The sequence below is a fragment of the Falco cherrug genome, chromosome 12 (assembly GCF_023634085.1).
Source record: "Falco cherrug isolate bFalChe1 chromosome 12, bFalChe1.pri, whole genome shotgun sequence".
In the NCBI taxonomy this organism is placed as follows: Eukaryota; Metazoa; Chordata; class Aves; order Falconiformes; family Falconidae; genus Falco; species Falco cherrug.
This window is the reverse complement of record NC_073708.1, coordinates 23,530,141-23,553,485: the sequence shown is the minus strand read 5'-3', so window position 1 is coordinate 23,553,485 and position 23,345 is coordinate 23,530,141. Positions and strand designations below refer to the sequence as shown.

The 23,345-nt window shown below is 64.1% G+C and overlaps 1 protein-coding gene across 5 annotated transcripts; it reads left to right on the top strand.

Annotated features, from left to right (window-relative positions):
- Nucleotides 1-3,569: 3,569 nt before the first annotated feature.
- On the top strand, nucleotides 3,570-22,849 carry SLC6A9 (solute carrier family 6 member 9). Of its 5 annotated transcripts, none has more exons than XM_055724813.1 (16): nucleotides 3,570-3,765; nucleotides 5,229-5,362; nucleotides 6,264-7,504; nucleotides 7,799-7,945; nucleotides 16,461-16,617; nucleotides 16,781-16,912; nucleotides 18,025-18,277; nucleotides 18,358-18,490; nucleotides 18,762-18,896; nucleotides 18,977-19,080; nucleotides 19,163-19,400; nucleotides 19,502-19,636; nucleotides 19,984-20,083; nucleotides 20,322-20,422; nucleotides 20,611-20,781; nucleotides 21,014-22,849. In XM_055724813.1, exons 4-16 carry the CDS (start codon nucleotides 7,916-7,918, stop codon nucleotides 21,224-21,226), a joined length of 1,902 nt encoding a protein of 633 aa, XP_055580788.1. In that variant the 5' UTR covers nucleotides 3,570-3,765; nucleotides 5,229-5,362; nucleotides 6,264-7,504; nucleotides 7,799-7,915; the 3' UTR covers nucleotides 21,227-22,849. The 5 variants fall into 5 exon arrangements, with proteins under 5 accessions (XP_055580788.1, XP_055580787.1, XP_055580786.1 ...); XM_055724812.1 differs by having other exon boundaries at nucleotides 6,264-7,552; XM_055724811.1 differs by lacking the exon at nucleotides 6,264-7,504.
- The last annotated feature ends 496 nt before the right edge of the window (nucleotides 22,850-23,345 follow it).

Genomic DNA, 23,345 nt, shown 5'->3' with positions numbered 1-23,345 from the left:
GATTTACACCTGGCTGCCTGCCTGCCCACTGCTCCCCTGGGACACTGCACCGGCCCGGGCAGGGCAGCAGGACCCCCCCATCTTGTACCAAGTGCCCGAGAGCCGGCTGGGCAGGCTGGGAAGGGGGACCCGGTGGCAGAGACAAGAGGCTGGTCCTTGTGTCTGGCTGGCTTGTGGCAGGGATGGGAGGAGGACAGGGGTGCACCCTGTGGCGTGTGGCTGGCTGCCAAGTTGCAACAGGAGCTGGGAGCAGCTCTGCGAGCCCTGCCCAGCCTCTGGGCACCAGCTATCCCAGTCCAGGGGGCACAACTGGGTTTGCAGAGCCCCAGGGCTGTGGCCACACACCCCCAGGGCAGAGCACCCATGGGTACACCAGGGAAGGGCAGTGCTCGGGGGAGACTGACCCTGGGGCAATGCTTGTCCTGGCCCAGGGTGCTCAGCAGCCAGCAGCCCGTGGGCGGTGGGCTGAGTGCTGCAAGCAGGGATGGCAGCCGCCTCCAGCTGCTCCAGGTCCGTGGAGCGCTGTCATGGGATAGCTCCCAGCGGCCAGGCAGCGGGGAGAGCTGGGACAGCTATTTTGGGCAGCCCAAGGCACCCCAGCTGTCATGGTCACAGAGCCTGAGCTGGGGCAGGGGCCCAGATGCTGCCATGAGCAGCATTAGGGGAGGTACACATGCTTCCCATGAGGTCCCCACCACCCTGCTGCCCCCTGCACCCAGAGGAGAGCCACATCCCAGGGATGAGGCAGCCCAGTACAGAGCTGACATGGGTGATGCTGAACCCATCCAGATAGCTCTGCGCCACCCAGCCAGAGGCAACAGGTCAGGGAGAGCCCTGGGACCTGCAGCCAAAATATGAGTGCCCAACAATGGAGCCCTTGTCTGTGCCCAGGGCTGTCCCTACCAGCCACACGTGTCCACAGCGTGAAACACAAGCCCTGCACTGTGAGCTGGGTGCCATGTGTACCACTGAGGTGGGCTGCAGGGGGGATAGCATGAGGCAGTGGCAGGGCCCAGCTTCATCCCCCATGGTTGCTGGCCCCAGGACACTGTGGGTTTGCCCATCCATCTCACTGCCCATCTGAACCAGAGCTTCCCCTAGGCTGGCTGCGTCTTCTGTGAGGGACTTTTCCCAGGTCACTAGCAGGCACAGGAGTGGAAAGTCCCCAGGAGCTGTGGCTGCTGGGGGCACAGCTCCCTGTGGCCAAGAGCAACGATGCCTGCGGCATCTCCTCCCATCCGCGACACCACTCGCCTGCCCTGGCACTGCTCCAGGCCAGGCTGTGGCACTCAGCCGAAGCCTGGAGCTGGAGCGGGTGTGAGCTGCTGGCGAAGCCCAGGGCAGGGGCATGGCAGAGCCTGGGGCAGGAGCTGAGCCCAGGACTGGTGAGGGGCAGCCCTTGGCACAGCAGGGACAAGGGTCCCAGGTTGAAGAGGGCTGCCAGAACTGGAGTACGGCACTGCCCCCACAGAGCTGCAAACCCAGGTCTTTGCTGGGGAGAGAGACAGCTCTCATGAGGTGGCTTCAAATTGCTGGCAAATCAGGGACAATTTTGGGGGCTTTCCAAGAGCTCTGATACCATCACAGGACCCATGAGGCGGGACCTTGTCATAGACCAGTTCCTCTCTGACATGCTGTGTAGGACAGGGAGGACATGCTGGGAAGAAAAGAAAGATGGGAAAGCTGGAAGGGCAAAACATGAGCTGGTGGCTCTTCCTTGGAGCTTCCCCTGCCCTTCTTGCGGGGTCCTTTCCTGATAATGTAGAAGCGGCTGTGACCTAGACAGCCACCCTGTGTGGGGACTTCTACCCCAGTCCCCTCCCATCATCTGAACCAGGATGAGGATCAGCCCAGGGTGCATGGTCCCCAGGCTCTGCAGCTCCCCAGGCTGCCTGGGCCCCTTCAGGGCTGGTCTGCAGCCTGGGGAGCCAGAGCCAGGAGATGCTTCCAAGAAGCTGGTTTAAAAGAAAACTGATTGATTTTGGTGACTTCCCTTCATGCCAAAGCTGAACTTTGCTCTCCCCCTGCTTCCCACCTTGGGACACACACAAGCACTGGGAATGTGATCCAGGGCAGGGAGCGCAGGGGGCCCCCAGCTCTGCACATAGCATCCCACCACAGGGAGACCCTGGGGCCAGATCCAGACCCAGTGGTGCTGGGGCTTACAGTGCTCAGGAAGCACTTGGGATAAAACTCCACGGTCCCTCCAGGGAGATGTACAGCCAGCCCCCATGCTGGGCACACAGGGGGGGACAGCATTAAATCCTGCTGCATTTGGTGCATGTCCAAACTCAAGGACAAGCTCTGGACCATGCCAGGGCTCTGAGCACTGGGGGGTCACCACAACTCTGTGCCATAGGCCTAGCACAGGGGAGATCTCTGGAGATCTCTGGCATTTTGGCCAGCCCAGCCCTCTCTCAGGTGCTGGGAGCTGGCATTTCCTCTCCACCCTTCACCCCTCTGGATCCCTGCCTGTGTCTGCCCGCAGTTTCCCAGGCAACAACACCCATGGAGATGGAAGAGGAGAGGAGAGGTAGAGGGGAGGGGAGGGACCATGCTGCTGAGGTGGCAATGCCACCTGCACACCAACGCATGTGCCCCACAGAGATGCTACAGCTGCAGTGAGGTCATCGCACCTGCCCACAGCAGAGGAAGCCACCAGCCCCACAGATCTGAACGGCACTGGGGAATGGGTGCTGTGGTATCACTCCCACCACCTTGCGATGTCCTGGGAGACACTGTGACACCTGGCAGCCAGTGAGGAGGGAAGGAGACAGGTGCCCCAAAATGGGGAATGGTGGGATGATTGCTGTCAGGTGGGTGAAGGGAGCATGAGCGTAGGCTGGAGGCTCACACCCATACCGCACCCCTTTGGTACTGCAGCCTCTCACCCCGTGCACTGTGTACTGTGTTTGGCCTCTGCCTTTGCTGTGGCTCTGGGCACCATGAGACCCCAGGGAAGCCCTGACTGGTGCAGCAGGGCCATGGCGAAAGCCATGGGTGCATAAAGCTCCCAGGCTCGTGGGGAGGAGGTGTTTGCACCCAGGTACAAGGTGCTGCAAGGCCATCACAGCATCTTGGAGGCTGCAGAGGGGCAGGAGCAGCCTCTCGCTGACTTTCTGGGGGGTGCAGGGTCCCTCCTTCTGTTTCCCCAAGTCAAGACACAGGAGAGTGCACAGAGGAAATGCACAGAAGGGGAGTGAGACCCTGAGAAGGGGGCTGAAAGCATGAATTTCATTCATGGAAATCTATCCCTTGAGGGTCAATTCTACGACTCCACAGCTGGCAGCTCCTTTCCAAAGCCCAGAGCCTGGGGCAGGGGTACAGGTTGCAGCTGGATTCTGGCTCTGATACAGGATGCTGGGTGTGGGATGCTGGGTGCCAGATTTAGGCTGTGGGGTGGGGTGTGAGGCCAAGTGCAGCCGGGAACGACGGTGCTAGTGAGCAACCTGGCTCCCAGTGCTGAGCTGCCATGCATGGGTGCTGGGACGGTGTGGGAGGACGTAAGCACCCGCTAGTTTCACTGCTGCCTTCCCCTTCCTGCTGCGGGTGCCCGAAACGAAAGCAGAGTCAGCGCGTGAGCATGCTGACACCACCTTCCATCCTGCAGCCCTGTACCCTGGTGACTCTGTGGCGGTGGGGCCTGCAGTAGCTGACCCTGGGGCACCCACTCCATCGCTGCCCCAACCTCCATTCGGTCCTCTGCTGAGGGTTTCCTTAACCAGGTAGCAACCAGCAGGGACAACAGGATCTGTGAAGAGACAGGTAAAGGATGCTCCCCAAGTCGGCTGGAGCACCGTGGGGTCAGCCCTGGGATGGGGTGGAGGGCTGTGGAGGCAGAAAAAAACAGAGAGCACCCAGTGGGATGTGGGAAGGGCTGTGCTGTTGGTGCACTTAGGGCGCTGGGCTGTGTGGTGCAAGGCCCCCGCTGCACCCCTGCCATGTTTCCCACAGCCAGCCTGAGGCCCGGGTGTGCAGCGCACCCTGGGAGCTGGGAGGGATCCAGGGGGCAGCGAGCAGGGCAGGGTGCCGGGGTGCAGGCAACTGTCCCGGCATGTGGGAAGCCCAGCAGGCAGAGGATGGGAGGGAAGGCAGGCCTCGGCGAGGGGCCAGGCCAGGGGCGGCCCCCGTTGCACCCGTCATGCATTACTGGAAACATCTGGCCAGGGCTGTGGGGGTGTGTGCTGGCTGCACATGCATGTGCACACATGCACGTGAGTTCAGGAGTGCGCACATGCACATATGTATTTATGGGCATGTATATATCAGTATGTGCATCCATGTACATGTACAGTCATGTTCACATGTGCATGTGTACCCATACATGTCCACACACACATGCACAGGCATTGAGGTTTGCATAAGCAAGTAGATGCCCATACACACGTGTATGCCTATAGACACTGACACGTACCTTTCCATGTGTACACACATGTACACACACCCCTAAATACATAGGTATACATGTACAGACTTGCATGTATACACATGTGTATACACGTGGCAGCAATCACACTTGCTGCAGCATGCACATGCATGGACTCACACATGTGCAACAGACACATGCACACACACACATGCACACATGTACAACAGTCACACTAACCACATGCATCCTCGCTGGAGCCTGAGGGTTCATCGTGGTGCTGTGCCCTGGCAGAGTGACTCTGTGCAGGTGTTCCTCTGTGTGTGCTTGTAGGTGTGAAAACATGTATGTGTGGATGCACGTATGCCCTGTATGAGCCTCTTTGTGACCGTATGTCCCATATATGTCCACATGTGCCACGTGCCTTTGCAAGCCTGCGTATGCCCCTGGGTGTCCGTGTGCCTGTGGGCTGCATGTGGGCTGCGAGTGCCCAAGTGTGTCAAGTGCTTAGTGTGCCCGTGTGTGCCCGTGTGTGCCCATGTGTGCCGATGTGTGCCGATGCACGCCCATGCATGCAGCGTGCCGGTGTGTGCCCATATGTGCCCGTCTGTGCCATAGGTACCTGCGCTCCCACGCGTGTGCGTGGGCACCATATGTACCCCGAGTGCCCCCAGTGTGCCGTGTGCGCTCTCACGCCCCGCGGGTGCCCGCGCTGCCGGCGGTGCCCGCGCCCCCGGTGCGGGTGCGGATGCCGGAGCGGGGCGCTGGGGAGCGCGGCGCGGCGCGGGGGGCGGAGCGCGGCGGCGGGGGCGAGAGGCGGCGCCAGCCCCCACCGACCTCCAAACTTTCATTAACTCGGCAGCACCGGCGGCGTCGGCGGCTCCGGGCCTGGTACAGCATCGGCACCGGCACCAGTACCGGGCCGGGCGCAGCGTGGCGGTGCTCCCGTGGGCCCACCTGGCGCGGCGGGAGGGGCCGGGCGGCGGCATGGGCACGGTAAGGGGCGCGCATCTCCGCCGGCACCGGGTGCCCGGTCGGGCCGGCAGCCGCGGGAGTACCGGGGATGGGGGCAGCTGCCGGGGAGGGGAGGAGAGGAGAGGGGCGGGGACGGCGGCCGCGAGTGGCTCCGGAGCGACGGGGACGGGGACATCGGGAGCGGCACCGGCAGCGCCACTGTGAGCAGCACCGGGCGCGGCCACCCGCCGGGACGGTGGCGGGAGCGGGATGCGGAGCGGTCCCGCATCTGTTGCTTTCCCGGCGCAGCGGCGCGGTACCGGCGGAGCGCAGGGGCGCGGCGCGCAGAGCAGGGCTGCCTGCCACTGCAGCTGACCCGGGGGGGCCGCGGGGACCGGGGCGGCCCGGCCCGGTGGCGGGGCGGGGGGGCTGGCGGTAATTTTCCACGGGCATGTGCCGGGGCGGGGCGGCGGAGCAGCCACCACGTGGCGGCTGATGTAACCGGGCCCCCCCCCCCGCCGTGCTGCACCGGGCGGCGGCGGCGGGGGGATGCCGGGCGGCGGGCGAGTGGCGGCGGGCGCTGCCCGGGGGGCCTGCCGCCGGTGCCGCCGCCAGGGATGGGGGGGTGGGGGGAGCAGGGCGGCGGCAGGGCGGCCCGCTACCCGCCTCCCGCGGGTACCGGGGAGACCTGACTGCGGCGGGCCCGGCGGATGCTGGCGGAGGAAATGGCCTCGCAGGTGGCAATGGCTGCGCCGGTGGCCCGGGGCACCCGCCGGGCGGGAAGGGACCGGGGTGGGGGAGCTGTATCTTGCGACCGGGCATCCGCAGCCTTCCCCTGGGTGCTTTGGGCTGCCTCTCCCGCCGAGGTGTGACACCTCAGCCAGGAGCCCCCGCGGGTGCCCAGGTGTTCCCACTTCCACGGTGCCATCCGTCCTGTCTCTAGGTCGAGCCGCCCTGCCCTCCGAGGTGTCACGGCATTCCGCAGCTCTGAGAGCCGCCCCGCAGCGCCAGTGCTTTGCATCCCCATCCCTGCCTGGCTTTCTCAGGGGATGCTGCAGCCTCAGGCATCCATGCATCCATCCCGTTGCTGCCCTGCATCTGGCTGGGCGCTTGTCTCCTTGTCAGGCTGGGAGCTGAAGCCAGCAGCGTCTATGCAGGCACACAGCTTTATCAGCGCCTGGCAGACCCCGGGGGGAGCGGTGGGCTGTCCACTTGGGCGCTCTGCCTTCCCAGGACACAGAGTGAAGCCCTGGGCTGAATTCAGGGCTGCAGGGTGGGCATAGCCGGTGATAGGTGTGTGGTGGGGAGGAGGTCTGGCCGCTGGCTCTACGCTTCTCACTCTGAGAGGTCCCTGTGCCATGTGAGCAGTCAGCCTTGTGGTAGTGATGACATCTCGGCTCCCCCTGGAAATGCAGCTGCTTCTGGGAAGGGCTTTGGCTGTGGGACGCGTTATCTGCTGACAGCAGCCTGCTTACGCTGGAGGGGCTGTGGCCAGGGCTGGGGGCTCACCCCGCATCCCCTGGCCTCCTGCCCTTTATCTCCACTGCCCGTGCTCCCTCTCCATGGTTTAAGGGCCTCGTGCCCCTCTGGTGATCACTCTAGACCCATGGCAGCCTGGGGATAGGCCCTGGGGGTGCTCGACTGCAGGTGGTGGGGGTCAGGGACTCTTGGTGGGGGTTGGGGATCCCTCCCCAGCCAGCAAGGACACCAAGTGCTAGTGTGAGATCTGCAAACATTGATGCTGTTGCACGGACAATCAAACTGGTCTTTGGCAAGAGTGGCTGTCCCTCCTGGTGAGGTCAGGCCCCCGGTGCTCCCTGAGGCTTTCAGCAGCCCCAGGCTGGGGCAGGGGTAGGGGCAGGGAAGGCAGCTGCCCGCGCCTGCACCCTGTCCAGTAGCACCTGGTGCCCGGCAGAGCCCAGCAGCTCAGCCCCCCTGCGCCGCACGTGCATGAGATGCACCGGGGCAGAAGGCAATCGTTTCCCATCTGTGTCCTGCGCGGCAGCTGAGCCCTGCGCTGGCCCCGCTCAGCGCCCAGTCCCGGCGCTGCAGTGTGTCGCAGCCACTTCAGCTCCAGCTCTCGCTGGGGCAGAGCTCGGGCCCTGCTCCTGCCCACAGCCCCTTGTTGCCCACCTGCCGGGAGGCTGACAGCCAGCTGCTTGCAAGGTCGTCTGTCTATACCCGGTAAATCTTTAACTGCTTCTTGGGAAACACCTGGGAGCCGCCGCTCATGTGAGTGCCAGGGGGTTCGTGTGAGTGCCAGGGGTTCGGAGACACTTGGAGTGGGTGGGTGGGAGAGACCACGCTGCCAGCCCACCCAGCCCCAGACCCTGCGTCTGCTGCCAGCCCCGCTCCCATGTGCCCTGCGGGCAGGTATGGGGGCCTGTCACGGCTTCCTGGTGGGAGGGGGAGGCCTGGGGCGGGGATGTGCCCACCCTACCAGTCACGTCTCTCTTGGTGTCTCTCCCCTCTGCCCAGCTTGCTCTGACAGTGGATTGAAGTGCACTGGTGCTGGTGCCGCAGCCAGCGTGACGGAGAGCGGGCAGGCGAGGGACCCTGCGGTGGGCAGCCGCCGCCACACTCCAGCCTCCAGGGATGGCCGATAAGTGCAGCGAGGGGCTGCTGGTAAGTGCTGCGCTGTGGGGAGTGGGCTGGCATGGGCCACTGCCTTGGGGACCCGGAGCACCCAGTGTAGGGAGCAGGACACTGGGACGCCTGTAAGGCTTGGTGCCCCCCTGGGACCCCCAGCTGAGGTTGTGCCACCCTGATGCTCCCGCAGCACAACGACCAGCCTTGTGCCTGCAAGGCTCCCTGGGCGTGGTATCTCGCTGTACCTGGGGATGCTATCGCCCGTCTCAGGCACGCTGCCCAGCCTTATCACCTGCCCCAGCTCTCTGGGCGGGCGGCAAAGGTGGGAAAGCCCCAGCTGGGTGGCTCCTCTGCCTGCTCTCAGCATAGGGCATAGGCACCCCTCTGTGCTGGGTGCCCCCAGAGGGCTACAGTGTGGGGCTGCTTCCCCTTTGCCTCCACCCGGCAGGCTGTCCTGGACAGGGCTGGTAGGATGGTGTACGGGCAGAGCCAGGTTTTTCCAGGCACTAGTGTGATGCCCAGCCCCTCTGTACTTGCAGGCGGTGTGCTGCAGGCTGCTGTGCGCTGCTCTGCGCTCATCAGTGGCAGGAATGGCTTCAGTGCGCCGGGTGGATGTGGGATGCGCTTGGCATGTGTCCGTGTTGGAGGGCTGCAATGGCCCCGTGCTTGTGGCAGCTCTGCTGTGCAAGTGTTTGGTACTTGGGAGCCCTTGAGCTCAGGTTCCTGTGCCGGGCTGCTGTGCTGTGTTGGGCAGGTGAGCCCAGGCTGGGCTTGGCTCTTCCCTTTTTCCCAGTGGATGGGAGCTGAACCATCCGGGCCAACACAATTGTCGGGCCTCCCCTTCCCCAGGGGCTTCCTGAAATAGCTGCACGCTCCAGCCAGAGGGCTGGGAGCCAGGACTTCCCTGGGAAGCCAAGAGCCAGAGGAGCAGTGTCCTCCAGCAGGCGCTTCCAGCACACTTGCGTGTGCGTGGCTCCTTCATTTGCGTGTCCCAGCATGGCCCTGCTGGCTGTGCCTGCAGCAGGGAGCCCAGCACCCATCCTGCCTGCAACGGGCAGTGTGGAGGGTGAAGGTGGCCAGTAGAAGAGGAAGGCAGTTTTCTACAGAAGCCCTTGGCTGGGAATAGGGAGGTGCTGAGGATGTGTCCGGGCTTGATCAGGGATCTGTTATGGGGATGTGCTCCTGCATGTGTGGGGTGCTTGCCATGGCTCTGTGTGGCTGTTGTGTTCTTGACCTGGTTGGAGCAGCTGGCGTTGCACTGGGGCGAGGGCTGAGCCTGGCACCTGCAGCAGGGAGCCAGCCATGGGAGTGCCCACCTGCTGCCGGTCAATCTTTAACCTGCTTCTTGGAAGTACCTGACCAGCCCACCCCAGGGCCAGGGCACGCAGACAGGTGGGAATGGGCAGGGGACCACAGGGTCTGGCACATGCTACGCTGGCCACCCTGGCTTGGAGCCCAGTGCTTCACTATTTGCAGGGTGTAAGGACACCCCTGCACAGGGCATGGGGGATGCTGGTGTGGGGGCTGTGGGGGAAGGCAGAGGTCCCTGTGAGAGCATCCCTGCTCCTGGAGCATCCTCATTCCTGGAGCAATCCCTGCACCATAAGAAAGCCTTGGCAGGAGCTGTGGCAGGACAGGCACTAGCTGCTGAGCTGCCTGGGTCAGTGAGGAAGGGAGGTAATCTCCCTGGCCTGCCTCCAGGGCTCTGCCAGTCACCTGGTAAAGTGCAGTTCCTGCCTGTCCTCTCATCCCTGCCTGCAGGTGCAGCTCCCGCCACCGCTGCCCCCAGCCCAGTTGGGCTCCCGCAATGCAACCCCTGCCCAGGGATGTGTGTGCAACGCCTGGGGCCGCGGTGGGACTCGGGGTGCCTGCTGTGCCCTGCCTGGGGAAGGACAGGGTTTGATGGAGGCAGCAGCTGGGTGATGTGCAGCTGTGCCTCAGTTTCCCCACCTGTGGGCTGGGGCCTGCTCTTTCCCGTTGGTTTGGGTGTGACAAGGGTGCTGTGTCTTGCTTTTGCAAGCTCTGCGTTTTGTTGATGGCTCTGGGAAGCTCTGCATGCTCACTCCAAAACAACAGGCAGAAGGGTGGGCAGTGCCCCCCTACCACTCCCAAGCCCTGCAGATGCCCTGTCAGTGGGCGGCCAACGGGGTGCAGGGCAGCTCCTGGGGCTGGGTCAGTTCCTGTGTGACCAGTCAGGAGGGTCCCCGTGGCGCCACAGAGGAGTGGGAAGGGTCAGACAGCCTCTCTGTCCCTGGCCTTTAAGAACATTTTGTTTTGTTCTCCTCAGGGCACTTTGTTCAGGCTCCAGCAGTACCCGTGGCTCCTGACTCCCGGGCTGCCTTGCTGGCACGGTCGGGCAGCCTTTAGCCACGGGGCACCCCGCTCAGGTGGGCTCCTGCCATCGCCCCAGCCCAACCTGGGCAGACAATGGGGAGCCACTGCCACAGCACTGCTGGGGATTAAGGGCTGGGAAGGTGGGGGGGCCCTGCCTGTCCCAGACACCCCCAGCAGCGTGGTGCCACTGGCCAGTGGCTGCGGGCAGGGGAGCCAGTGGAGCTGCGGAAGTGGTTCTTGGCTCCAGGAGCCCTTCCTGGAATACCAAGGGGCAGTGATGGGGAGGGGGGGGAGGCAGCACAGGATTTTTCTGCCTGAATGCCCTGGGAGAATCATGTCTGCCCCGGGAGAAAGGGGCTGGAGAAAGGCAGCCCTGGTGGAAGCACCTGGCTGGGGGATGGTCCCTGGGCATCACCCCTGCCCCAGGCACCCTACAGCCCTGCTCGGGGACAGGATGACAGGGGCTGGAAGACCCACAGCCACCCTCAATACACCTATTGCCTCTGCATCTCAGCCCCAGCACTGCCAGCCAGTTGGTGTGGGACTGGGATGCCAGGGGAGGTGAGGGTCCTGCTGTGGGCCCTTCATTAGCAGCAGTGTGTGCCCGTAGGGCTGGCAGTGACCTCTGCCTGCCTTCTGGCCAGGCTGCCAGTGGAGCAGCACTGTGCTCCCGTGGGCTGGCACAGGGCCTGGCATCCCTGGGATGGGACGGTGGGTCCCGTGGTGCTGTGCTCAGGCTGCTGCTAGGGGCACGGGGAGGGGGGCACTGTGCCTGGGGCAAGACATCGTGGTAGTGACATGCAGGTGGCCTAGGCAAAGTGATGTGGTCAAACTGGGCATAGAGGGTTGCTTGTGTGGGCACCTTGCAGAGTGTTGGGGCACAGAAGGTGCCTGGCCGCATGTTGGGCAGGACAGGTGGCTGAGCTGGCTGGGCAGGGCTGGAGTCACTGGCTGGCACAGCGTGGGGTGGCTCTGGCCTTGCACATGTCCCAGGGGGGTCATGCTTGGATACTGCCATCCCATGGATAGGGCATGTCCCAAGCTACTGGGTGGCCAGTGCAGGAGGGGACAGGGACAAGCACTAGGTGCTGGTGCACGAGGGGCCAAGCACCCGCCTGCACACGTGTGCTGTTCATGTGCATGCCTGCGGCCATTGCTGCCCAGACCCCAGATGGTCGCCCGAAAGCGCCGTCCTGTCCCCCCGCCCTTGGCGCACCATCACGCCTCGCTGGCGCCTTGGCCACGCTCCCCAGCCGGGGCACAGGGCTGGGAGCAGCTGGGGCACCCCGAGCCTGGCTGAGGGGCACCCTGCGCCTGCCATCCTGTGGGACGCAGCACCCCGCTGGGGTCCCACCCCTCCCTAGCAAGGGGGCGAGCAGGGAGGCTGCGGAGTGCCCGGGTGGCAGGGGGGTCATGGCACAGCCCTCCTGCCAGCCAGATGGTCCCCCGTGGGGCAGTGACCTTTCAAGGGTTGCCATGGAGACCCCATGATGTCGCCAGTGGTATGACGTCAGAGTAGTGTGGCACCAGGCTGGGGATGTGTCAGCAGGCAGGCTTGTCCCCATGCCCCCATCCGCCAGCGGGGCCATGCCTGGTCCTCACAGCCCTCAGGTGCCCAGGGTTGGGGTCAGGTGTGTGGGGCTGGGGACACTGGGGTATGGAACGGCAGGCTCCAAGGGGACGTGGCCCCCTGCCACACTCCAAACACAGGTCCCGGCCCTGGCCAGACGGGCAGCAGTGCCCGCAGGGAGGGCAGCGCTGCCCGCTGAAGCATGCGGGGCTGTGAGCAGCTGGACCCCGCTAATGAGGCCTCATTAAGCATGACAGGGCTCAGCCCGCTGTGCAGCTTGCCCTGCCTGAGCCTGCCAGGGCAGGCACCTGGCTCACGGGGGCACGGCTCGTGGTGGGGGGAAACTGAGGCATAAGGGTCCCTGGGCAGGCAGGGGTGGTGCTGGGGCAGGCAGCGTGGTGGGGTGCCGGTGCTGCGGCGGCGTGGCTGGCGAGGGGCTGAGCCTGGCTGGGAGGCAAGTGGGGAGCAGTGCCAAGCACTGGAGGCAGCGAGTGGGGGGAGGCAGGCGGGCGGCTGCTGCACCAGAGCCCAAGGTGCCAATGAAGCTAGGGACTCGCCGAGCCGGCCAGCCTGTCCCTCTGGATGGTGGCTGTGGGCAGCCGGGCCCCCTCTGGCCCCCTCAGCAGGTCAGTGGGGAGCTGAGAGCAGGGTCTCAGTCTGGGGGGCAGAGTGGGGGGGTCAGGGTGGGTGGCGGCCACGCCAGCGCTGTCACCCCCCTACCGTGGCTTTCCAAGCCCCTTTGTGCCAGCTCCGGGGTGATGGGCCTGCAGGGCAGAGCCACAGCTGCAGCTTTGTGCTGTGGGATGCTGGAGAGGCACCCCGAAGCCCCACAGCCAGGGATGTGGGGTGCTCCAGGGGATGGAGGGCACAGTGTGGCACCAACCCCCTCCATGGCCTCGGCTGTGTTGGTTGCCGGACGGTTGCGTGTTCATTAACTCTGGAACCTACTGATTGCAAGAGAGGTGCACAGCACCCCTTTGCCTTGCTCAGTGCTGCAGGGGCAGAGGCTAGCAAAGATCCCCCCCCCCGCCCCATTTCATGGGCATCAGTCAAAGTTTGCCCTGTCCTCCCATGGCACCCCAGGGATGGGCTGGTGCTGCTGCAGATGGCTGGCAGAGCACACTCAGGGCTGTTGGTGGGGCTGGGCAGCCTCCCTGCGTTGCAGGGTGGTCGGGACTGTGTTGCACTGCTGAGGGGTCCCGGGATCTGGACATCCCCCTCAGCACTGTGTCACCCTGCCCCTGGGAGTGCCCCCATGCTGTACCTCTGCTGCACCGGGGCAGGGGCGAACACAGGGCTGGGCACCGCAGAGAGAGGGCAGGGATAGCTCGGATGTGCCGGTGGGGCTGGCAGAGCCGGGACGGGCAAGCTGGCAGGTCACGGCAGGCTCTGGTGCAGGGCTGGCACTTGTGGGCTCATTATCCCATGTGCCAGGGACAAGGAGTGCAGGACCTGATTATAGTCCCCCTCCCCAGCACCCAGAATCTGTGGACAGCCAGCAAGTGTCCCCAGGACACCCCAGTCCATGTCACTCCATCCCTGGGGACCCCTGTCCCAGGCTGGGGTTCCCCTACGCCAGGCATCTGGCACCCCAGTTCCCTGCCCTGGAAGAGCTGCTATTTTGGCAAACAATGTAATTAGCATCTATTTGCATCTTCCGTCCCTGCTTTGCCCAGCCATGACTTCATTGCCATGGATGTGGCAAAGAGCAATGACATCAGGCTGATGACATCAGGGCTGACTGGTACCCTGCATTGGCATTGCAGGAGCAGCCCTGGCACCCAGTTAGGAGGCTGGGGAAGGAACTGGGGGTCTCTCACTGGTTCGAGGGGGGGCTGGATAAGGCTGATACCCGATGGAGTGCTTCTGCTGGGCTTAAATACCTCTGTGGGGGCAGTCTGAGTGGAGGGAAGAAGAGGGGGGCACCATGCTGGAGATGCCTCCCATGGGGACATCCCCTCCCCGCATCAACTCTGCCACTGCCATGAGCTTCCCAGCCATAAATCAGGGCCCTTTCGGGTAGTGGGGGGCATCCGGGCACCCCAGCCAAGCTGTCATTGTGAGAGGCAATGCTGCTTAGCATGAGAAAGGCTCCGGTGCCAGGCAGTGTGATGGATGATGCCTGCTTTGCTTTGCTGGGCTGGGGAAGCTTTGGCCATATGGGGAGGGGGGTCCCTGGGGAAAGGGGAGAAAGGATGCCCTGGGCACCCTGAACATCTCCGAAGGTGGGTGCGGGACATCTCCAAAGGGGATGTTTGGGGTGCCCGGAACATCCTTCTTCCTCCCCCCCACGCCGCCTCCCGCTATATTTTCACTCAAGCCAGGCATCTTTTGGAGCTGCATGGGCGTATGTGCATGGAAAATGCAGGGTCTGGGAGCAGGACCGCCCTTTCCAGGGGCTTGCATCCGTGCTGGGGGGCAGCTCGCCCTTTGCAGCCCAGCTCTGTCCCATCCCCACAGCAGGGAGGGATGTTGTCTCATCTTCCTGGACACCTGGGTTCTCGGTGTGCGTCCCCCTCTTTTACCAAGTGGGGTTGGGAGGACAGTTAATGACTGTAAAGGACAGGCTGACCTTCCCAGATTTGGGGAGAGGAGGGGTGGTAGCAAGCTGATGGGTGAGCCCGCAAGTGTTTGCGCACGTGTGCATGCTTGTGCACGCATGGGCACACGTGGCTGCCCCCTTACTGGGGACAAGTGCGGCAAAGCCCAGCACTGTAGGAAAGGTGGGGGGGGGGAGGGGGGGGCACAGAGGCCTGGTGCTCTCGTTGCACTGGTACCAAGCAGCTCAAGGCTGGTGTGCCCCATTGCATGGGGGTGAAGCCATGCCAGGGTCACCCGAGCAGAGGGTTAGCCCTCTGGCTTTAGGACAGGGATGAGGTCCTCTGTGGGCATCGGGGCTCCAGACTGACCCAGCGCCATGCACTGTGTCTTCCCCCCTCGACCAGACCCTTTGTCAGGGAGGCTGGAACATTGCCCCCTCTCCTGCTGGCCGTGCTGCTCATTAGGAACCTCGTTAGTGCGAGCAGCTTAATCAGAGGCTTCTCGATCGGATCAGCCTCATGGAGCGGGCAGTGTGCCCTAGTGTGGGGACAGTGCTAGTGTCCTGTCCCCCAACCCAGGGTACCCCCTCAGTCCCACTCCCACTCAGCACCGCACAGGAGACTCCCCCAGCACCCAGGGCAGCTGTGAGCTCATTTCTGACAGTCTTTGCCCACAGGCTGTGGCGTGGGCACCCTGGTACCCTGACTGGGCATGGCCAGCATGTCTTCCCTATTGCCCTGCCCAAAGCGCCCAGTGATCTGACCGCCCCCCCCATCGCCCCTCTCCCCAGCCCTGCACTCCAGCAGCCCCCCCGTGGCCCCCGGCGCGTGCAGGCCCCGCTTGTAGCAGATGGCTTTGTTTGGCAGCGCAGTGCCGGAGTCGCCGGGCATCACGTCCCGGCTGTGCCGGCCCTAATCGAATGATACGGTTAGGTGCACCGTGCCTGCTGCCTGCACCCCGCCGGCGTGAGCAGATCCAAAGCGACGGCTCCCATTTGTGGCCCGCTCGCTGACGGCATCAGCCATCGTGGGGGGCACATGGCAGGGATGCAGCGGGGGGAGCAGCGTGAGTGGGCATGGGTGTGGGCATGGGGTGTCCATGGTGGTGGAGAGACTGTCACTGTGGAGCTCCAGTGTGCTCCTAGGGCTGCCGGCACCCCATGCTGCTCCCGTAGGGTCACGGACTGACCGGCACTCCCATCCTGTGTACCCATCACCTGGCCTTGGGTGGAGAAGGCAGGGTTTGGGGTACTTGCAGCACCCCAGAAATGCCATCTGCCCTCAGCCCAACCTGCCAGAGCTCTGTAGCATCTGGGCAAAACATTAGCATGAGCCCAGGGCCATGCTGGGATGGAGCCATGGGGTGATGGGTGCCATCTCTGCTGGGGGTGATGGGTGCTTATCCCTGTTGTTGTTGTTGGCTCCGGTGTGAGCTCGCATTGTGTGGCAGCCTGCACAAAGCGCCCTTTCTTGCCCCTGTCTGACCCCCTCCCCCCAGGTCCCCTGCAGTGAGGGATGGCTGGGCACTGGGGCTGTCCCGCTTAGGGGACTCAGTTGCATGGGACCCCCTGCCCTGGTGCTGCCCTGAGTACGGTGCCCTCACTGGTGACTGAGCTGGCAGCAGGACCCCAGGGGCAGTAGGGTGCCTTTCCCAGGAGGCACCCAGCCCCCCGCCTGCTCTGGTCACTGCACCCCACTACCCATTGAGGGGGGGGCCCTGCTTCACCCCGGGGGTCCCACCATTTTCGCCCAGCCGTGGACAGCGGCCACCCAGCGGGACCTCTCTTGCTGGGCGCAGGGAGGAGGGGGCACGGGAACAGAGGCCCCTTTGTGCTCAGGCGCCCGGACCTGCTTTGTATGAGTTGCAGGCTCTTCCTTCGCTGCAGCCGGGCTCTGGGCAGAGCTATTCATCGGGGGGGGCGCTGCCACCGCTGCCCTCCCCCTCCTTGGCACTGTCTGTGCGTGGCGGGATGGGGGGGACACTGGCATGAGGGAGGGATGGGGAAGGATGCTGGGGACCACCCGGCCCCGCTTGGCGGCCGTCGCCCCTCCGATGGGGCCGGCAGGGGCGTTCCTGGTTGACGCATCCCACGGCATCTCTCCACAGAATGGTGCTGTGCCCGGGGAGCGGGGCAAGCTGGACAAGAGCGTCAAGCGTGGCAACTGGGGCAACCAGATCGAGTTTGTGCTGACCAGCGTGGGCTACGCCGTGGGGCTGGGCAACGTCTGGCGCTTCCCGTACCTCTGCTACCGCAATGGGGGAGGTGGGTGTCGGGGGAATGGGGTGCCTCAGGGCAGGGGTGGGGGTGAGTGCTCCAGCCCTGTGCAGTGCTTGTCAGCCCCAGGCTTGTGGGGTGATGCGGGGCATGGGGAGCACAGCTGTGCCCAGGGCCATTGCCCACTCACCCTCTGGTTGCTGCCCGCCAGGTGCCTTCATGTTCCCCTACTTCATCATGCTGGTGTTTTGCGGCATCCCCCTCTTCTTCATGGAGCTCTCCTTTGGGCAGTTCGCCAGCCAGGGCTGTCTTGGCGTCTGGAGGGTCAGCCCCATGTTCAAAGGTAAGGAGCTGCCTGTCCCCACCAGCAGACACCAACATGGGACACCCGCCAGCACATGGTACGGCCCCTGCACACCCTGTGTGTCCCCTGCACGCACACCTCCGGCACATCACGTGGCCCTGTGCAGGCACCTGCAGCTTGCACAGTCCTCCATATGTGTGCATTGCACATGTATCACTGCCTGTATGGCACAGGGCCCGTGCGCATGCCCACTCCAGGCTGCATTCCCTTGCACACAGCTCGCCTGGCATCCCCCTGCACGCATTACACATGTCCCTTCACACGCAATGCATCTCCTGCGCATACCCAGCCCTGCACTGGCATCCGCTGCAGGCATTACACACACATCCCTGCTCAGGCCACACGTGTCCCCAGTGTGTCACTCTTGCAGAGTCCAGTCAGGCCCCCTGAACAGGCTGTGGGCACCCATGGCCTCTCTGGCTGTGGGCACGCTCCTGTGGTCCTCTCCCTGCGCTATAGGGTGCTGTGCCCACATGCGTGCTGTCCATGCTCAGAGCTTGCCCTGCCATGGCTGGACTGTGCTGCTGGTGCACCGCCCGGCACATCGGTGTGCTCCCATGCTGCTGGCTGCTCTGGCACATGCCTGCGTGCTGCCTTCTGGGTGATGTGTTCACATCACAGCTGAGTGGGGGCAGCTCATGCACATGCTTCTGTGTGCTCTGCACCATGGTGTGCTCAGCCTAGGGGTGCATTTCCCCTGTGCTTGTGTCACGTCTGTCACATGCCACCAGATAGCTGCAGCCCTAAAGTCACCGTAGCCAGGAGAGACCCCCACCCAGTGGTTTTCTAGGGCTGCAGCCCCCAGGAGTTTGCCTGCAGCCTTGCAGGCCATGCATCCCCTGCGCATTGCCACATGTCCCAGGGGACCCTCAGCATGACCAGGCTTGCTTGGAGGTGAGGATCCCATGCATAGTGGTCCCCACCCCAGTGCCACAGCCAGGACCCAAGCCACAGAGCGGCTGCAAGGCTGCTGCTGGCAGTGCCGCATGCTGCCTGCCCCCGCTGTGCCAACGCCAGAACCCCCTGTGCTGCGTGCCATGCCCCTGCCGTGCCGCACCATGCCGCTCACCGCTCCCTGGTGCTGTTCCCAGGCGTGGGCTACGGGATGATGGTGGTGTCCACATACATCGGGATCTACTACAACGTGGTGATCTGTATTGCCTTCTACTACTTCTTTGTGTCCATGACGCGCGTGCTGCCCTGGACATACTGCAGCAACGCCTGGAACACGCCCGACTGCGTGGGGGTGCTGGACGGGAACCTCTCCAGCCGCGCCGCCCTCAACCTCACCCGCCTCCTCAACACCACCCAGAAGCGCACCAGCCCCAGCGAGGAGTACTGGAGGTACTGGGGATGGGACGTGGGACAGGTGAGGGGATGGTGGCAGGGTCCCGCTGACATCCACCGTCCCCCTCCCCATGCAGGAGGTACGTGCTGGACCTGTCGGATGACATCGGGAACCTGGGCGAGGTGCGGCTGCCCCTGCTGGGCTGCCTCGGCGTCTCCTGGGTCGTGGTCTTCCTCTGCCTCATCAAGGGTGTCAAGTCCTCTGGGAAGGTACCCACGTGCACCCCGCCCCCCGGCTGTGGTGGCCATGACCCTCCCCTATTGGGAATGTCGCTCCCACTGTGGACATGGCCCCACCGCTTCTGGGCACAGCCCCTCCTAGCCCGCCGCCCTGTGCATGCTCCCCACTCCGGGGACCCACTCAGGACCATAACCCCTCCCCTGGCCCATAGCCCCTCCCCCAGTCCACAGTCATGCCCCTTTCAGACCACACCCCTTGTCCCCTCCCCCGGCCCCCCACCACTGAGGTGTCACCCCACAGGTGGTGTACTTCACGGCCACCTTCCCCTACGTGGTGCTCACCATCCTCTTCGTGCGCGGCATCACGCTGGAGGGGGCCCTCACCGGCATCATGTACTACCTGACGCCCCAGTGGGACAAGATCCTCAACGCCAAGGTGAGCGGGGACAGCGGGTGGTGGGTGGCCAGGGAGGAGCAGGGCTGCAGGGCACAGGGCTGACCACCCCACTGCTGCAGGTGTGGGGTGATGCGGCCTCACAGATCTTCTACTCGCTGGGCTGCGCCTGGGGTGGTCTCATCACCATGGCCTCCTACAACAAGTTCCACAACAACTGCTACCGGTGAGTGCCCTACCACGGCCCGCCACCCCAGCCCCCTGCTGCCTCTCAGGCCTACAGACAGCCCTGACCCCTCTCCCTGCAGGGACAGCATCATCATCAGCATCACCAACTGCGCCACCAGCGTCTACGCCGGCTTTGTCATCTTCTCCATCCTGGGCTTCATGGCCAACCACCTGGGCGTGGATGTCTCCAAGGTGGCTGACCATGGCCCTGGCCTGGCCTTTGTTGCCTACCCCGAAGCCCTCACGTTGCTCCCCATCTCACCCCTCTGGTCCATCCTTTTCTTCTTCATGCTCATCCTCCTGGGGCTGGGTACACAGGTAGGTCGTGGTGGGGCAGCATGGTAGCACCAGTGCGTTGGGATGGGGTGGCATGGTGGGGCCAAGGTGGTGACATCCTGCCCCCTCTGTCCCACGCACAGTTCTGCCTGCTGGAGACACTGGTCACAGCCATCGTGGACGAGGTGGGCAACGAGTGGATCATCCGCAGGAAGACCTTTGTGACGCTGGGGGTGGCTGTGGCAGGCTTCCTGCTGGGCATCCCGCTCACCACGCAGGTAGGTGACCATAGGACTGTGGTGACAGGGTGTGATTGCCATGGCAGCCTTGCTCTGCTGACACCACCAGCTGTATCCATTGTTGCCATGGTGGTGGTAACACCCAGTGCCTGGTGTTGCCATGCCAACCCTGGTGACAGCATCCAGACTAAGCAATAGTATCTGGTATCTGTATCCGGACTAAGTGTCACCATGCTGACCCTGGCATCGGGTGCTGCCATGCCAACCATAGTGGTGGGATCCGGGCTGTGTGTTGCCATGCCAGCCCTGGCAGTGTGGCTGTGCCGTTGCTCTGCCGATGGCAGCGGTACAGCTGAGGCAGCTGTGTCAATGGGTGCCTCTTGCAGGCGGGCATCTACTGGCTCCTGCTGATGGACAACTACGCCGCCAGCTTCTCCCTGGTCATCATCTCCTGCATCATGTGCGTGGCCATCATGTACATCTACGGTAGGTGCAACTGCCTACGGCCAGTTGGCCAGCAGGGCTGCCCCAGCCAACTGGTGGGCTAACTTCTAGCTAGTCATTGTCTTGCTGTGGGGTAACTGGCAAGGCCATTGGCCAGTTGGGCAGCTCTGACCTGGTGGATCCCACCACCTGGGTCTGGAGCTGGTGCTGGGCAGGGGTGGGAGGGGGCTTGGGGTCCCAGCCCAGCAATGCAGGGGCTGATAGTCACTTGTTCCCCCAGGGCACCACAACTACTTCAAGGACATTGAGATGATGCTGGGCTTCCCACCCCCGCTCTTCTTCCAGATCTGCTGGCGCTTCATCTCGCCCGCCATCATCTTTGTGAGCATCGTGACCATGGGGCACAGGGCCATGGGAGAAGGGGGCTGGGAGCCTACCTGGTCACCCCACATACCCACCCTGGGGAGGATGCAGGGGAGCGGCAGGGATGGGGCAGAGCAGGGTGATTGTGGAGGGCACAGAGCAGGCTGGCTGCTCCCCACTGGCTGATCCTGCCTGTCCCTCCCCAGTTCATCCTGGTCTTCACAGTGATCCAGTACCGGCCCATCTCCTACAACGATTACGTCTACCCCACCTGGGCCATCAGCATCGGCTTCCTCATGGCACTCTCCTCCGTCATCTGCATCCCCATCTACGCCATCTACAAAGTGTGCTGCTCCGAGGGGGACACGCTGCTGGAGGTGGGTGGCTAGGGGCTAGACCGCCTTGTTCGTGTCCCACCTGGAGCTGCCTGCAAGGCTGTCCCCAACCCCACCGGAGCTGTCAGCACCCCGCAGCGGCTGTGTGCAGGCAGCATCCATGGGGCACCCCCGCCTCTGGGTACCCTGGGAGCCACTGGCATGTTGGGGCAGGCTGGGGTGGCGGAACATGGTGGGTGCTAACCCTGTCCCCATCCTCTCCCTCTCTCTCTAGCGCTTGAAAAACGCTACCAAGGCAAGCAAGGACTGGGGCCCAGCACTGGTAGAGCACCGCAGCGGGCGCTACGCCCCGGCGTTCAGCCCCTCCACCGAGTCCCATCTGGAGGTGCAGCCCCTGCAGCCAGAGAAGGGTCGGAGCGAGGCAGCGGCTGCCTCCCCCGTGCAGGGCAGCAACGGCTCAGCCCACAGCCAGGACTCCAGACTGTGACCCCCTGCCGTCCCCGCACCCCCTCTAACCCCTCCCGCGCGGTGACACTTTCGCACCTTCCGCTGGCGGAGCCTGGCTCCGGGCTGCACCGGACCGCAGGGGGCTCTCAGCGCCTGACCCCGAGACCCCCCACGTCCTTGCCGGTTAACCCCCCCTGCCCCCCCCGTGGCGTTCGTTAACCCTCATGTTTACGGTAACCTTTGTGCGCGACGCTGGGACAAGAGAGGAGGGGGCACAGCCCCAGGAGGGCCGGGAGCCAGAGGCACTTTGCGGGGGCCCTGCCCCAGGGGGATGCACAGGATGGGGGGCAGGATGCCCCCTGGCTCCCAGCCCCCTCACAGCCAGGCAGCCTGCCCCACCGTGGGGCACAGTCCTGGCCCACCCGTGGGGAGGGCGTGGGGTGGGACCAGGGCTGGGGCATGCCAGGGCTGCCCGTGGCCGCCCCAAGCTGTGTGTGCACAGGGCCGTCGTGGCAGGGTTTGGCACCGCAGGACCCCCAGCCCACGTGGGCACCCACTGTGGCTCAGAGCCTGCAGGGTCCCACGGGTGGCCGTGCCAAGCACCAGGCCAGCAGAGGGAGACGGGGGCAAGCACAGTGTCCGCATGGGCAGCGGGATCCCATGGTACAAGACACGAGCACTTAGAGCACAGGTGTGCGTGCATGTGTGTGTCCCTTACCCATAGATGCGGTATGGGCATGCATGTCACGTACACGGGCACACATGGGCACACATGCACGGTACCCCAGGGCTGTGCAAGGTGGTGAGCTGGTGTGCCTCCTCCATGCATCACTCCACCCCCACGGCCCCGTTGAGGGGCTGTGGGTGCCACCTTGGGGGCCAGGCATTAACCTGCTAAGCTGGGCACAGCCACATGCAGCGTGGGCACAGTTTAGTGCTCCTGCCTGCCCCATGGCAGGGCAGGAGGCTGGGGAGTACTTCAGCCTGGCTCGGGGGGGTGATGGGCCAAGGCCATGGTCCAGCTCTCCCCAGCAGCCCCGGCATGGGCAAGGGGGACCTTCCATGGTGCTAAGGGGGAGCAGGATGGACTGCCCCCCTGCCCCCCTGCAGCTGCTGCTAGCAAGAAGTACCAGCGGAGACACGGAGGGCTGCACCAGCCTACTTGCTCCAAGCCATCAGGGGATGCTCGGTCTCCAACCAGTATTAGTGGAGCAGGATGCACTGGCAAAGGCCAGGCAACTTTAAATGTCTTCCAGCTCCAACCAAAGGGCTTGGAGCTCTTGATTTAGGGTGGCCGGGGTGAGACCCTTCCCACTCTGCTGCCCCCCCTCCCAGCCAGTGCTCTGCACTCCCTATGCCACAGCCTTGAGGCTGACACAGGGGCACAGCGCGGCTTGGTACGGTGGCTGGAGGCAGTGGGCACTGAGCCCTGGCAGGATGTTCCAGCTCCCCTGTTCCCGTCCCGAGCCCCCCGCCGTGCCGTGGCGAGGGGCGCAGGTTCCCGCATGGTGCCCGTGCCCTGCCCCACGTGTCACGCCGCTACTCTTCACCTCTAATTGTTAGCAATAACGCACGCGTCCCTGGGCAGCACTGCCTGTGCCAGTGTCTCTCCCGGTGTAGAGTTCTAAAGTATCCTAGATTTTAATGAGATTTATATTCCTGAGGCTGTGTCCCACTGTGCCCTTCTTTGGGGACCCTGGTGGGGGTGCGGGTTGGAGAGTGGGGGACCATGTCCCATGGGTGCAGCCTTTTTCCCCTTGCATGCCCTGCACTGACACTGAGCAGCCAGACTGGGCAAGGGGGAATGCTCCCTTGGACCTACGAAACCAGCTGGAGTTAAGGCATAAGGTGGGGGACAGGGGCCTGTCCCTGCTGGGGGAGAGCATTGTCCCCAAGGGCAGGGAGGTGCAGCAAGCATCCATGGCATGGTGACAGCAGCCAGCTTTGCCCCATGCGTGCCCTGGGCACCTTGCGGGGCAGGGATGCCCCAGTGCTGCTCCATGGCTGGGTGAGCTGGAAAGGCTCCAGGGCTGAGCAGAGCAGGGGGGCTTTGCCTCCCAGCCCCCAGTTAGAGCTGGCAGACAGCGTTGCCCCCCAGACCCCTTCCCACTAGATGCTGAAATTGCTCCATCTCATGGTGATTCCCCGCCCCCTCCCCA

Coding starts and splice junctions, on each gene's coding strand:
- SLC6A9 (XM_055724814.1), top strand. CDS start 7,916: ATGGCCGATAAGTGCAGCGAGGGGCTGCTG. Junction 16,913..18,024: donor GGTCAGCCCCATGTTCAAAG/GTAAGGAGCTGC, acceptor TGCTGTTCCCAG/GCGTGGGCTACGGGATGATG. Junction 20,782..21,013: donor AGGGGGACACGCTGCTGGAG/GTGGGTGGCTAG, acceptor CTCTCTCTCTAG/CGCTTGAAAAACGCTACCAA.